The sequence below is a fragment of the Dipteris shenzhenensis genome, chromosome 9 (genome assembly GCF_047967505.1).
Source record: "Dipteris shenzhenensis isolate YYH24624 ecotype China chromosome 9, Dip_SZ_1.0, whole genome shotgun sequence".
Taxonomy (NCBI): Eukaryota; Viridiplantae; Streptophyta; class Polypodiopsida; order Gleicheniales; family Dipteridaceae; genus Dipteris; species Dipteris shenzhenensis.
Window position 1 is genome coordinate 6842750 of NC_141604.1, and position 14770 is coordinate 6857519.

General features: G+C 45.1%; 1 protein-coding gene across 1 annotated transcript in view; it reads left to right on the top strand.

The window, feature by feature from the left end:
* Positions 1–14429, top strand: part of HBP5 (SOUL heme-binding family protein) — a 45226-nt gene extending 30797 nt beyond the window's left edge. The window contains exons 7-9 of the mRNA XM_087379031.1: positions 13427–13640; positions 13778–13884; positions 14026–14429. Of these exons, the coding sequence (XP_087235157.1) occupies positions 13427–13640; positions 13778–13822 (259 nt within the window). The 3' untranslated portion in view covers positions 13823–13884; positions 14026–14429. The remainder of the gene's footprint in view (positions 1–13426; positions 13641–13777; positions 13885–14025) is intronic.
* Positions 14430–14770: the final 341 nt, after the last annotated feature.

Here is a 14770-nt window from a genome sequence, read left to right on the forward strand (position 1 = left end):
CGTAGGTGTCATTTTTCATAAGGGCGTTCATCTCTGCTTGCATTGCATCCTGCCATTCTTGGATATCCTTCGCTTCCTTGAAGGATTTGGGCTCCTCAAGTTGAGCCACCTTAGCGTAGTTCACGGAGGGAGTCTTCATGTTGCGTTGAGACCACCGTGCTCCGGAACTGCTCTTGGGAATGTCCGTGACCCGTGAGCCTGCTAAAATCTTCAAGTACCACTGAGGTAGCTTCTTCTCTGACGGAGGTGCCTTTGTTGGAGATGCCTTTGGAGCCTGTACTGGAACATCATGCTCCTCCTCCTCCTCCTCACCACTTCTTTGATAGTGACCTTGGATGGGGGTAATGTCAGAAGTTCCCAAACTTCTTCTGTAGTCTGGGGTTGTGACTCCTCAAAGATCAAGTCCATGGTTATAAGGATCTGTTTCTTCACCGGGTCATAAAGGTGGTAGGCCTTGGATTCCTCACTGTATATCACAAAGATACATCTTCTGCCATGGGAATCAAGCTTCGTCCGCTCATCTTTATGCACATGAACAAATGCATTAGAACCGAAAATCCGTAAATGAGATATGGTTGGTTTCTTACCATAGTAAGGTTCATATGGAGTCTTATCATCAACAGCCTTGGTCTTGGTTCTGTTGAGGATGTGAACGGCAGTGTTCATGGCTTCACCCCAGTAAGCTTTCGAAAGATTTCTCCCTCGCAACATGGTCAAACTTGTCTCTGTGACGGTTCTTTGCTTTCCCAGCAACTCCATTCGGCTAAGATGTGCGAGCTGTAGTGAGTTGCCGCTTGATCCCGTGCTTCTTGCAAAATCCTTTGAACTCAATAGAAGTGAACCCTTCCCCCCCCCGTCTATGCGGAAGGCTTTGACTACCTCCCCGCTCTCCTTTTCTACCTGTCCATACTTTGAGTTTCTCATAAGCCTGAGACTTCTTGGCCAGGCAGAATATCTAGGTCATTTGACTGAAATCATCCACAAATAAGCGAGAATATCGCGTGGTGAATGAATTTGTTGACATCGGGCCACAAATGTCGGAATGAACCAACTCGAGCGGCTTCTTGGCCCATGATAAGGTCTCCTGTGGGAACTTGTCCGTGTATTGCTGTTTGGTCTTACCATTATACCGAAGAAAATTGAGCTTCGCAGTTTGACGGGCTACTGGACACTCCCTGTTCGGCGGAGTAGAGAAATGAGAAGATGCCGGTGTCTTCTTCCTTCTCCCAAGCAGTGCACTCTCTAAGCTCTCTGGCCTGCTCACGATCATCCTGCATCTCCGAGAGCTGCTACATCTGCATTATGGTCTGCATCACGGCAGAAACTATCATTGGGGCCTCTACGAGATTCTATGGTAGGGTAGGATTCTGTGGTAGGGAGGTAGGGAGGCTTGGGAAGCGGATCCTTCGCATTGGTGTTGGATGTGCCACTAGTACGCATGGTGTCCTTTCCAGATTTTGTTTGTACCATAAAACAAGGCTGTCCCTGAATTGCACCTCTCTATCTCAGGAAAGAAAACTTGAAGCTCTAACACCAATGTAACAGGGAGACAGCCTACTCACTCTCTTTTGCTCACTACTGCCTGAATTGTGGGAATAATGCACTCAAAACACAATAAATGGATGCCCAATAGGGCTGAATACAATTGAAAGAATGGATACTGTATGGAGGAAATAACCCTCACTGCAAAAGATGAGAAAATATTGTATAGAGGGAACTTAACCCTCACTGTAGAAGTGCAAACTGAAGGAATAAAGGGGCTGCTCTTTCTGCTAGAACCGGTGGCAAGGATGGGGCAGATCTGCTGGCCTGAATAGCTATTGTATTCCTTGAAGAAGCCCTAAATAGAGGATGAAAAGTGAGGCCAAGGGGGCTGCCTTTATAATCCCCCCTTGGGCCCTAGAAATGGCCGACCAGGGGCTGGTTCTTCACTGACCAGACCCCTGCCTTTCTCGACCTTGGAACTGGGTCTGCTGAACCCTCCGACTACCATCCATTGCTTGGCTACTGACATGACAATGCCGTACCCGTTGACTGTTGCCATGGCACTAACTGTGCCAACCGCTCTGCTAATGCGGTGCTGACTGCACAATTGGTGATGTGGCTGCCAGCATGGCAATCCACGTGGATACTTACGTAGCTGATGACGTGGCTACGTGTGTTGTATTAAGGTTAATGACAGCTCGTATAAAATTGCATGCAATGGAGAAAGGGAGAACAGTGACAAGATATGTCTCACAAGGTTACACTAATTGAAAGACAAGTCTTCAAGACCAATTGCGCAGCCCGACCAGGCTTGTAGCAGTGTACAAGAGGAAAGATAGTCACACAGACCACAAGTGTAGTCACACAGACTACGACCATGCAAATGTATATTTACTGCATAAAATGACGGATTCAACTCACTGTTGAGCTTCTCAAGAACACCTAAGTTGCAACACACCCGACAAAGCTGAGAGTTTGAGAGAGAGAGGAGGAGAGCACAGTGACACACAAGTTAGGGGATAAGCAATGAGTAATGTGTGTACCTCCCCAAGCACACGGTAGACCTTTTATATTAATGGATAAGGTTACAACCACTAAGTACACTGTACTTAGTGTACCTAGCAAACAAATGTACTAACTGTACTTAAGTGTACTAACTGTACCAGGGTGGCATTAGTGCCTTTACCCCCACAACCTCCCACTTAAAGGCAAAGTGCCCTTAAGTAAATAAAAAAAAACAGCATATACACAATGGAGTACATAGCCCAGTTGGGCTCATCCTATACCCATCAAGTGTCGACAGTGTGCTAACCGCTCTGCAGGCAAACCTTTTGTCAACAGATCTGCTGGATTGTCATCCGTATGAACCTTGACAAGCTGAATCAGCTTATCATCTATCACCTTTCTGATGAAGTGATACTTCACATCAATGTGCTTTGTCTTTGCATGGAAGACAGGGTTATGTGCCAACTGAATAGCACTCTGGCTGTCACAATGCAACAATGGAATATCACCTGTAATGCCCAAATCTCCCACTAGCCGAGATAGCCATAAGGCTTCCTTGCATGCCTCTGTAGCTGCAATATATTCAGCTTCAGTGGTGGACAAAGCTATGCACTGCTGTATCCTTGATACCCACGACACTGCACCTCCTGTGAATGTATATACATAACCGGTAGTAGACTTTCGGTTATCGGGATGACCAGCATAATCTGAATCAACAAAACCATGCACCTTTGCATCCTGCTTGCCAAAGCATATGCACAACCCTTGTGTGCCCTTCAGGTATCTCATAATACCTTTCACTGCCTCCCAATGCTTCTTACCAGGGTTTGCCATATACCTGCTAACCATTCCCACTGCAAAAGCAATATCAGGTCTGGTAGCAACCATGGCATACATGAGACTGCCACAAGCTGAAGCATACGGAATTTTGGCCATCTCAGCCCTGTCAACATCTGACTGTGGGCTGTCCATTGCACTGAGTTTCACATATGGAGGCAATGGAGAACTAAGACTCTTCCCCTTCTCCATGTGAAACCTTTGCAAAACCTTGCCAATATATTCTGACTGAGACAAGTACAACGACCGCTGTTTCCTGTCTCTCCGTATCCGCATGCCCAGTATGTGATTTGCATCACCAAGGTCCTTCATATCAAAGGCCTCATGCAATCTCCTTTTAAGATCATCAAGCTCTTTACGAGCTTTACCTGCAATAAGCATGTCATCCACATACAAGATAAGGATGAGTAAGCTGCCATTTGCAGCCCTTTTAGTATAAAGGCAGTGATCAATATCACTTCTCTTGAAACCTTGGGACCTCATGAAGGTATCAAACTTTTTATACCACTCCCTTGGTGCCTGTTTGAGCCCATAAAGACTCTTCTTTAACTTACATACAAGTGACTCCTTGTCCTTGACTGCAAATCCCTCTGGTTGCTGCATATAAATCTCCTCTTGAAGATCTCCGTGAAGAAAAGCTGTCTTCACATCCATTTGGCATAATTCCAAATCCTCACATGCAACCAAAGCAAGTACAGTCCTGAGTGTAGTCATCTTGACCACTGGAGAGAAGATCTCATCAAAATCTACACCATATTCCTGCTTAAATCCTTTGACTACCAACCTGGCTTTATACCTTGGCTTAGCATCAGGTGTGACTTTCAATCTGTATACCCACTTGCATGGTAGTACTTTCATACCCTTTGGCAGATGCACCAATTCCCAAGTACCATTTTTATGGAGACTGTCCATCTCGGACTTCATGGCTAGTTCCCATAGCCTTTTATCATGCATTTGCACAGCTTCCTTGTAACAGGAAGGCTCCCCACAATCAGTAAGCATTATAAAGTCTGCCCCTGGAACAAACCTTTGTGGCTGCCTTGTCCTCCGAGTGGACCTTTTGACCCATTGGTCTTGCTGTCCAGCCTGGTTTTCACCTAAAACAGGTGGCTGTTCCATCAAATTCTGTGGCAAAACAATGTCTGGAACATCTTCCACATGTGGTACATCATTTAAGATGTCTTCCGCCATAGCGGGCTGTCCATTTGGACCTGCTGCAGCCTGTTGTGGCTGATTTACAGCTTGCCTGAACTCTACAGAATGTCCCAAATCATCAATGTCAATATCTGACACATGTGAGGGCTGTTTTACAGCTTTAAACATGCATGATTCATCAAATAAGACATCATTGCTGCGTACAATTCTTCTACTGACTGGATCCCATAGGCGGTACCCCATCTCACCCTTGTCACCATATCCAAGAAATATGCATTTAAGAGACTTAGGATCTAGCTTGTTGCGCTCTTCTCTGCGTATGTGCACGTACGCAGTGCAACCAAAGACCCTTAAGTGCTTATAGGACGGAGATTTCCCTGTCCAAAGCTGTTCAGGCACTTCGCCTGCTAGCCTCTTATTAGGCGACCTATTTATGAGATGTACTGCTGTCTTCACAGCCTCAGCCCAAAATCCATAAGATAAAGCAGCATGTGACATCATAGAGCGGACCTTTTCCTGTATAGTTCTATTCATGTGCTCTGCTGTACCATTTTGCGGTGGACTGTAAGGAACAGGGAGTTCCCTTTGAATACCTCTAGCATCACAGAAATCACTGAATGCTTTAGATAAATACTCCCCTCCATTGTCTGAACGCAAAACCTTCAGTGTTTTGCCTGTCTGGTTCTCAACCATGGCAAGCCATTTCTGAAACACTGTAAAGACCTCACTCTTCAGCCGAAGAGGATACACCCACACCTTCCGTGTGGAGTCATCAATGAAAGAAACAAAATACCGTGCACCTCCAAGTGAAGGACTAGGCATCTCACACACATCTGTGTGTACAAGCTCAAGCTGAGCATCCTTATGTCCTATTTTCCTTTTATGAGGGCACTGTAATTGTCTGCCATAAATGCAATGCTCACAAAATTTAAGATCAGAAAATTTGAGAGACGGTAAGTAGCCAAGACGAGCCAACTGCTCCATTCCACTTATGCTCATATGTCCCAACCGGCTATGCCACATAGAAATATTTGGCAGCTCGGTTGCATAAATATCAGCATGATTACATACATTGGCATGAAGAGAATACATAGTGTCAACCTTGGGACCTTTGGCAATAACCAAGGCACCTTTGGTGACCTTCCATAAACCATGACCAAAGCTGGTCACAAAACCTTCATCATCCAACATACCAGTAGAAATCAGATTTTTCTTGACTTCAGGAACATGCCTGACATTGTGTAGCATAAGCTGAGTACCATCGGCAAATACAAGCCTCACATCTCCAATGCCAACAATATTGCATGCATGATTATCTCCCAGAAACACGACTCCATTACTGCCTCCTGTGTACCTGACAAACAACTCTCTGTAAGGTGTAACATGGAATGAGGCACCTGAGTCAATAATCCAAGAGTGCATATCTGCAAGACTGCCTGCATGAAGAGAATGAGCATCCAAAGTAGAGAGAAAGAGAACCTCTCCCTCACTGTCATCACCATGTGTAGAATGAATTTCTTCAATCTTCACTGTACTCTTGCCCTTGCTTACTGGTACTATTGCCTTTGCATCTGCATCAGATTCCTTGGCCTTGTCTCTCTTATCATTCTTCAGCTTATAGCATTGCTTCTTTGTATGTCCCTTCTTGCCACAGTAGTGGCACTCAATATCTTTGTTGGAGCGGGACTTGCTCCTACTCTTTCCCTTTTCCTGGGATTTACCCCTTTGCTGATTTCTTCCCCTTGCATTCAAGGCATTGTTAGGCTTTGACACATTCTGAGCTTTCAGCTTTTGCTCTTCCTGCATAATCAGCCCTGTAATATCTGCAAAACTTATAGAAGCATTTGCATTTGTAACAGCCGTGACGAACGTATCCCAACTCTCAGGAAGGGATATCAAGAGTGCCATACCCTTGGTTTCCTCGTCCACCACATACTTCTGATTTGCAAGCTGAGTTATGATAGAATTGAACTCATTCAGATGTGCATCAATGGAAGTGCCTTCCTTCATCTTCAGGTTGAAGAACTTCTTCAACCAATATATTTTTGTTGCTGCACTTTGCTGCTCATATGTGTCCTGTAACTTTTTCCACACACCCCAGGCAGTATTCTCACCATCAACATTCCAAACAACACTCTCATGGAGTGACAATTCAATGATGGATTTTGCTGACAAATCAGCCAGTGCCCAAGCATCATCTGTCATGCCCGTGGGCTTTACACCTTTGTGCACTATTGGAGCATGAAACTGCCTGAGAATAAGAACATTCAGGACCATCTTTTTCCACATAGGGTAGTTAGCAGCACCCTGCAACTTCTTGATGTTAAGAAGTGAAGACTCCGATGATGAAGCCATTATAATCAGCAAATAAACAATTCAACCCAAGTTTGGGTGCCTGACTCACTGCAAACCAAGTGCACACTTGCACTTGAACTGTGCTCAAATATTTAATTCCCGCAGCGGAATAAATAGGAACTGAAATGCACACAATATCTCCCACTTAAACAGAGATGTATCACTGTTTACTGCTTGCTGCAGTTTCAGTACAGCAACTCTGTTTGCATCATTTAATGCACTTTTGTACAACCAGCTTATCTCTGAAAAATCAGAAGCATTTGCCCTTGTAAAATCAGTAAAAAATAGCAATAATAAAAGCTTTTTGTACCGCTGTACGCTGACTGAATTCAGTCAAACCTGTTGACTTTTAACTGTCCTTGACTGTACCAGAAAGTACAGCAACAGATTTTCACTGTTTAACAGTTCAATGTCATGAATTTCAACCTCCTTGACACTCCTAAAACTGTATTTAACAGTTTAGGACAGAAATTGGGCAAAAGCCCCTTGACTGGAGGTAAAAAAAATCACAATTTCACTGCATTACTGCTCTCCTGACATTTATAAGGCATATGCATAAGTCTCTGGCAAAAAAAAACATTCCCTTTGCAAAAGCCCCTTGTTTGACTAGCACATTCCGTGCTGAAGTCTGCATTCACTTCCTGTGTACCATTGGTCACAAATGCATTTAAATCTGCAAAATTCAATCTCCAATGTGGAGTCAGAGACGCAATTCCTGCGTACACAAGCCCAATGTAGGCTCTGGCTACAAAAGCCCCCTTGACTCTGCAAAGGAAATTGAGGATTTCCTCACACAGTGGCATACAAGCTCACTGTATTTGCATCTGACACTAAAGATGCTCAGTTAGAGCTCACAGGACCCTGTGGCTGTTCCTGCACCTGCAAGGACAATTTTGTACCTGCTGTACAACTGTACTACTGTCTGTACCTGCTTGCACGCATCCCAATGCAAAAAAAAAACTTCTGCTTCTATCCTGTCACTTGTTCTCTCAAATCACATTCTTATCCGCAAAGAACAAAGATGTACCTTGCTGTATTTCTGATTTTTTCAGACAAAGAATCTGATTTTCATTTTCTTTTTTCTTCGTCAGGTGCGCTATGAAAGGGAAAAAGCCTCTATACCAGAGGAGGTGCGCAAGACGAGGATTGAAGAGGGAAGGCTAGTCGGAGGCAGATGGCTGTCGGCCCACAGCCGACAGTCGGCAGTCAGCTGTAGGTCGACTGTCGACCTGTTAGAGGTCGGCCCTGTCGGCCTTGCTCCTGGCCGACAGAGATGCGCGCGACAGCACGCCTGTATTGCGCGCTTGCCTGCAGTAGATGCGCGCGACAGCGCGCTTCGCTTGCGCGCTTATCTGCTCCTCCACACCTCCTGCTGGCAGTCCTTGCGCCCGCGTGCTGCTTCTGACCTTGCCTTAGGCCAAGACTAGTGGCCTTCGGCTGCTCTTGCAGATGTCCAGCCGCAGCTTAGCTGCCGGCTGCTGTTTGCCCTTGCCACAGCAGACGGCTGTTATGCAGCCGACCCCTGCTCAATCCCTCGCACGACCTGATGTGACAGCAAGCTGCACGCCTAGCTTCAAAACGCGCAATGAGGTAGATAGACTCGTGCGCAATGCAGCCGCCTCGATGGCTCCTGGAGAGCTACTCCTTCGAAGAAACAAGGACGAGCTGAAAAATGAGATAGACGGAGAGAAGAGCTAGAAGAACTCGGAGGGAGAAGGGGGATGGGCAACCCGGAGAGGGAGAGATTGTGTTCCTCGCTCTGATACCAGTTGAGAGTTTGAGAGAGAGAGGAGGAGAGCACAGTGACACACAAGTTAGGGGATAAGCAATGAGTAATGTGTGTACCTCCCCAAGCACACGGTAGACCTTTTATATTAATGGATAAGGTTACAACCACTAAGTACACTGTACTTAGTGTACCTAGCAAACAAATGTACTAACTGTACTTAAGTGTACTAACTGTACCAGGGTGGCATTAGTGCCTTTACCCCCACAAAAGCACGCACCAGAAACTCTTTAGCTCAAGCGAGCTAGCACACACTAGAATTGAGCACACAGCCCATATATATCTCTGCACGTCCATAGCGCCTCACAAGAGGAGAGCTCACCTAAGTCAGCAAGTCCACGTCCACCATTTGCAACCCGCCAATCAATTCATGTCGCCCAGCACGATGGTATCCTTTGCCTCTTGCCAGAGGACTGTCCCTCCGACTCTCATGGAGTCCACGAACTCACTAGAAGATTGATGGGAAGGCATCCAAGGCACTGACTCAATAGTGTACAAGGAGCCACATTCTCTTTTGCATGCAATAATGACACGTGTAGAGGTTCCAACCATCACCTACAAAGTTTACCACACCTAGTAACTATTCCAACAATCCCTCCCATAAACCGAGCAGGGAAGACTGATAAAAGCATCAACTCAAAAACAAATAGTCATTGTAATTGGCAATCCAAAAAAGCTGACAAGCTTCCATGGATTAAAAAGTATAGTCTTCATCGACGTCTATCACCGGATGCTTCTCTTGAACTAGACTTGCAAAGTCATCTCCTTGATTCTCTTCATTGATGCATGCTTTCGAGCTGCTGGCGTTTTCTCCACCTTTGTTCTTAATATCAAAGGCTGGTTCGAAATAGTTCTTCTCACCGTGGCCGTCTCGACCACAATAATCACACGTTATTGTGTACCCATTGCATTCATCTCCACTGTCCTTTCTTCCTTGAGGAGCATTGCAACAACATCACAAAAAGTTATTGAATCAGAATTGACTCTCAGAATTGTAACTAATTCATTGTACCTTGGAGGAAGACTAGTTAATAGTATGGCCTTTGCATCATTATCCTCCAATCATGCTCCCAAAGCTTGAAGCTGCTTTAATATGGCATTCATTCGATTTAGATGTGTTGCCAGATGGTCCCCATCTCCCATGTCGAGACTGAAAAGCTCTTGCTTGAGCATAATTTTGGAAATTGTCACCCTTGATCCAAATAGTTCCTCCAACGTACTCCAATTTTGTGCTGCAGTCTTCGAAATATCGACTTGGTGGAAATACTCCATGCCTAGAGCTTCCCAATAGTCCCAAGGCTCTTTCATTCTTCAGATCCCAAGCGTGCATCTTCTCTAAGCCTTGGTTGTTGGCAGGCTTCTTTTCTGATCCTGACACAACTCCCCACAAGCCTTTCTCCATGAAAAGAAGACGTACGAACAATAGCCAAGAAGGGAAATTTCTCCTATCGAATTTCACAACAGAGGTATCAGGGAGACTTGTTTTGAAGAAGGACTTCGACGAGTTTTCCCCGACAATCCTTAGAGCGAATCACAAATGACCTAACTGCTCATAGATCCTCACCGACCTGGTTGCTCTGATACAATTGTTGGTATTAAGGTTAATGACAACTCGTATAAAATTGCATGCAATGGAGAAAAGGCAAACAACGACAAGATATGTCTCACAAGATCACACTATATTGAAAGACCAGTATTCAAGACAAACTGCACAGCCCGACCAGGCTTGCAGCAGCATTACAAGGAGGAAAGATGGTCACACAGACCACCACTGTAGTCACACAGACTACGACCATGCAAACGTATATTTGCTGCATAAAATGATGGATTCAACTCACTGTTGAACTCCTCAAGAAGAACACCGTAGCTGCGACACACGCACACCAGAAACTCTTTAGCTCCAATGAGCTAGCACACACTAAAATTGAGCACATAGCTCATATATATCTTTGCAATCCACAGCGCGTCACAAGAAGAGAGCTCAGCTAAGTCGGCAAGTCCATGACCACCGTTTGCAATCCGCTGATGTCGCCCAGCACGATGGTATCCTTTGCGTCCTGCCAGAGGGCTGTCCCTCCGACTCTCATGGAGTTCATGAACGCACCAGAAGATGGAAAGGCGTCCAGGGCACCGACTCACCAGTGTATATGGAGCCATGCTCTGTTTTGCATGCAATACTGACACGTGTAGAGGTTCCAACCATCACCTCCGAAGTTTACCACACCTAGTAACTATTCCAACAACTTGCGTGGCAGTCCACGTGGCAGCTTAGAATGCCATCGGTTGAGGATGCCCATGACAGATTGCATAGCTAGATGCATCCATATGAACATGGAAAATAACATGACATAGTCGAGCCGTTCGTCTAGCTGTTGGAAGATGGGCCCAATGTCGCTCATAGCCCGTCAAGTCTTCTTTCTTGGACGAGTTGTCTTCTTCTTGCTTGTTGCTCTCTTCTAGGCTTGGTCATGTTACTTTTCTCTAAGGCAATTGCTCGATTGAGGGACTCATCTGAGGTCTTGGTTGGGTTCACAATTTCCATGGACTTAAGGTCCATCGCCGTTCTGTTAAGGAGCTGAGTCCTCATTGTTTTGTCATCGGGGGGGGGGGGGGGGCTTCACTGCTGGTTCACAACAGTTCACATCTGCAACATGAAGTCTTTGATGGATTCATTCTTTTTTTGTTTGAGGCTGTCTAGCATCCTTCTGAATCTCTTCCTGGCAAAAGTGCCTAAGGAAGGCCTCCTTCATTTGTTCCCAATCCTGGAAATATCCTATGGAGAATCGGTTGAACCACCTTTTAGCTGTCTTGCTCAAGGTACATGGGAAGTAGGTCATGTAGCCTTCCTCGGTGTTGGCTGGAGGGATCTTCATTGTCAGTCCCTCTGAAGTCCTGAACTTCACTTTAATGCAAGGTAGGGACACCATCCTCCAGCTCGTATTTCTTGCTGGAGATCGGCTTCTCGGGTCTGATCTTACCAGCTTTCTTGATGTATGCTCGCTCTTGTGGCTTGGTTGGTGTCTTGACTCTACCTCTTTGGTGAAGTGATCTGCAACCGTCTCATCACTGCTTCACGTCAATTCCTTGGAAGGTTCTTCCACCCGCAAGTCTCTCAAGGCCTCTTGTGGTCTTTTCCTGGGTTCCTTGGGCTGCCTTGGGCTTAGACAACTGGAATGGGTTCACTTTGGTTGTCCACGGGGTAGTTTGGCAATTCATCACCTTATGGAGTTGGCTCTGGCCTCGTTGTGCCTCATATTCTGCTCGGGTTTGTGCTGCCGTCAGATCTGCTTGTGCTGTGCCTCTGCTCTCTCCTATGCGAGGTTCTGACATCGCTTCTACTCTTTCCTGCAGCTCTTCATTATTGAAATCCATTCTACCATGCTCCAATGTTCTGCATGGTAGGCTGCATACTGCTGGAGCCGCTTCGTCCTATTGTCTGATATCTACCCACACGGCTGCTATTTCAGCTACTGTGCTGCATTGCTCTGTCCACACACAGTGGCAGTGTTGTTTGTAAGAACCTGCACGTCTTGCATCGCAACCAGCATGAACCTGCCTTAACAGGACAGAAATTCGAGCATCAAGCACACTTTGTGCTTTGACAGCATGGCCAATCTTTGTGCACTCGACTCGCAACTGCATGGTGGAATTCTGGTGCACTAAGACGACTCGCACCTTTCTTTTGGCAGAAGTCCCACAGTGATCACCAACTGTCTGATTTTTCTTATGTTCCCTTTACGTGCTCATTCTCATGTACAATCCTAACCCGTGCAAACTACTCACCTGTGGGAGAAACTGGGAAGGACAGAGTCTCTGAACCCTGTTTCGGATGCACTCCAGCCTCTGACTGTTTGCAGAGGCGTCCATGTGCTTGAGTATCTCATGAGTACCTGCGTTCGATTCCAAGCATGGGGGTGCCGGGTCTTCACTGTTTACTGTTCTACAGCAAAGTAGCTGTGGACAATTGCTCACACATAGGCTGCATGAGTGGCTTCAAGAATTGCAACATTTCAAAAGATTTTGACAAAGGTGTTCCAAAGATTTGCTGTTTGTATATAGCAGTGCACTCAGTTTTTGCAAACAAAGAGTTCAGATTTTGGCAAACAAATAGTTCAAAGAATGACGACATCTGGAGGCCTTTCCATTTCCAATTTTGGTGAAGATAAAGTTGACGGCTCCAACTATCCGATGTGAAGGGTTATGGTCAAAAGCTGTTGACATCATGAGAGTTGTGGCAGAGGCACAACTCATCAGAAAGGGCACATCTCATTGCAACTTGATGATCCACGAAAGGCACAACTCACCTAAGGCAGATGACCAAAAGTTGTGGCAGATCACAGCAAGAGGTTCCCCAAAAGGCTCATGGGGCAATTTCTCCACCTTTTGGGGATCCTCTTTCTGTGATCTGTTGAATTCACACCTCGGCTTAAGGTTCTTCCTACAGCCTGGGCACACAAAGAATGCTTCTTGCTGTACCGCTGAGTTACTAGCACGGGATAGACAAATATTTTCCTGGTCTGGTATAATTGTTACTTCTTAGGAGTTATGCCTCTGCATCTTACCAAATGACTTACTGTCTGTTTCAATGCCATCCCATGGCACTTTGTGGAAATATACATTTGCTGCTTGTTAGGATAAAAATGTCTATCAAGGCCATATTATCCAGGAATAGTCACTCTGTTCAATGGAAAATCTTTGCGATCATGGCCATGAATGCCAATCAGAGAATCATATGACTTTGTATGCTTGTAAAGAGATTCAGGAATTCATCTGTCTTATACTTGTGCAATGTGCATTTTGAAGCTTACCCACCCCAATGCTAGACTCAGTGAAGTTAAAGCAGATTCCTGGTGGGTTTATGGCGGCAATAAAATTCAGTGGACCACCAACTGAAGAAGTTATCACAAAGATGGAAAAATTTCTTCGTTCTGCATTGACTGCCGATGGGTTGAGTACAAAGGAAGGCTTCATGTTAGCTCGGTACAATGATCCAGGACGGACTTGGAGTTTCGTTTTGGTAAAGCCCCTACATCATACTCCATTCTGCTGAAAATGCCGAACACTTTGGTCAGTTCACAGCACTACAAAACAACGCACATCTGCATTCTATCCAAGCTGCCTTTTAAGAATTGGGAGATTTTTTCGTTTTGCCAGAGGAATGAAGTGCTGATTTCACTTGAAGGATTTACCTTGGAATAAAACCGCCTTAAAGCTTTATTTATGTCAAAGATCCGTACAGATGTTGCTATTTCACAGATCTGGTAAGTAATAAATCGTTTCCATTTTTCCTTGTGTAGCTGTGCAGTTTTTTACTATTACAACCTTTTTATTTTCTATCTAGGATGGTAGTCCTGTAAGTCTATTTTTATTTTTCAACTGATTTAGTGTGCTTTCTTTCACAGATGACTGAAACTTTCCAATCGAAAGATTTAGATTGGACTGAAGCGAAAACCTGATTGTACATTGATATCTGAGGTGTTGATGTGTGAGTTAGGACAAAATATCACTTTGTACATCCATGATCTGGAATTGTTTTAATAATAGAATCCTGTAGCCTTCAAAGAGTCAGTAAGACTGTGTTTAATCGTCAACGTTTTTAGCTCATGATGCTCCCTTTGGAGGTTCTCGATTTGTTCTTGCGAACTCAAAACATGTGTGAGTTCACCTAGCCTTGTTTGAGTGGTGACTAGAGAAGCCCCTATGGAGGAACTCACAACTTGTGCATACAACTTGACCTTTGTTTTGGTCATATTGAGTAAAATAGGATCAATGCTTTATATTTCTGTCAAGTGTGTATTTTCGTCAACAGCCGGTTTCGTCAACATGAAAATATTTTTTGTTGTTCTGTTGCGTTCTGTCAGCATTTTTTCGTCTAGCAACCCTAAGAAATCTCCAAGCGGATGACTATGGATGCTCTTTGAGTTGGCAGCCTGAAACAACCACAGATGACCATTGGCAGCAACATGGAGCTCCTTAGTAGTCAAATCACCTAGCCTGGAACCCTAGTCACCATGAACTTCTCCATCTCGAACAACTGTTCCAAACCTAGCCATCAATGCACATCACAAGGACAAGTCATCGAAAACGTAGAAGCTACAACCTAGCCACCCATGCATAGTAGATGAAGTCAACAAAACTGGCCCCCAT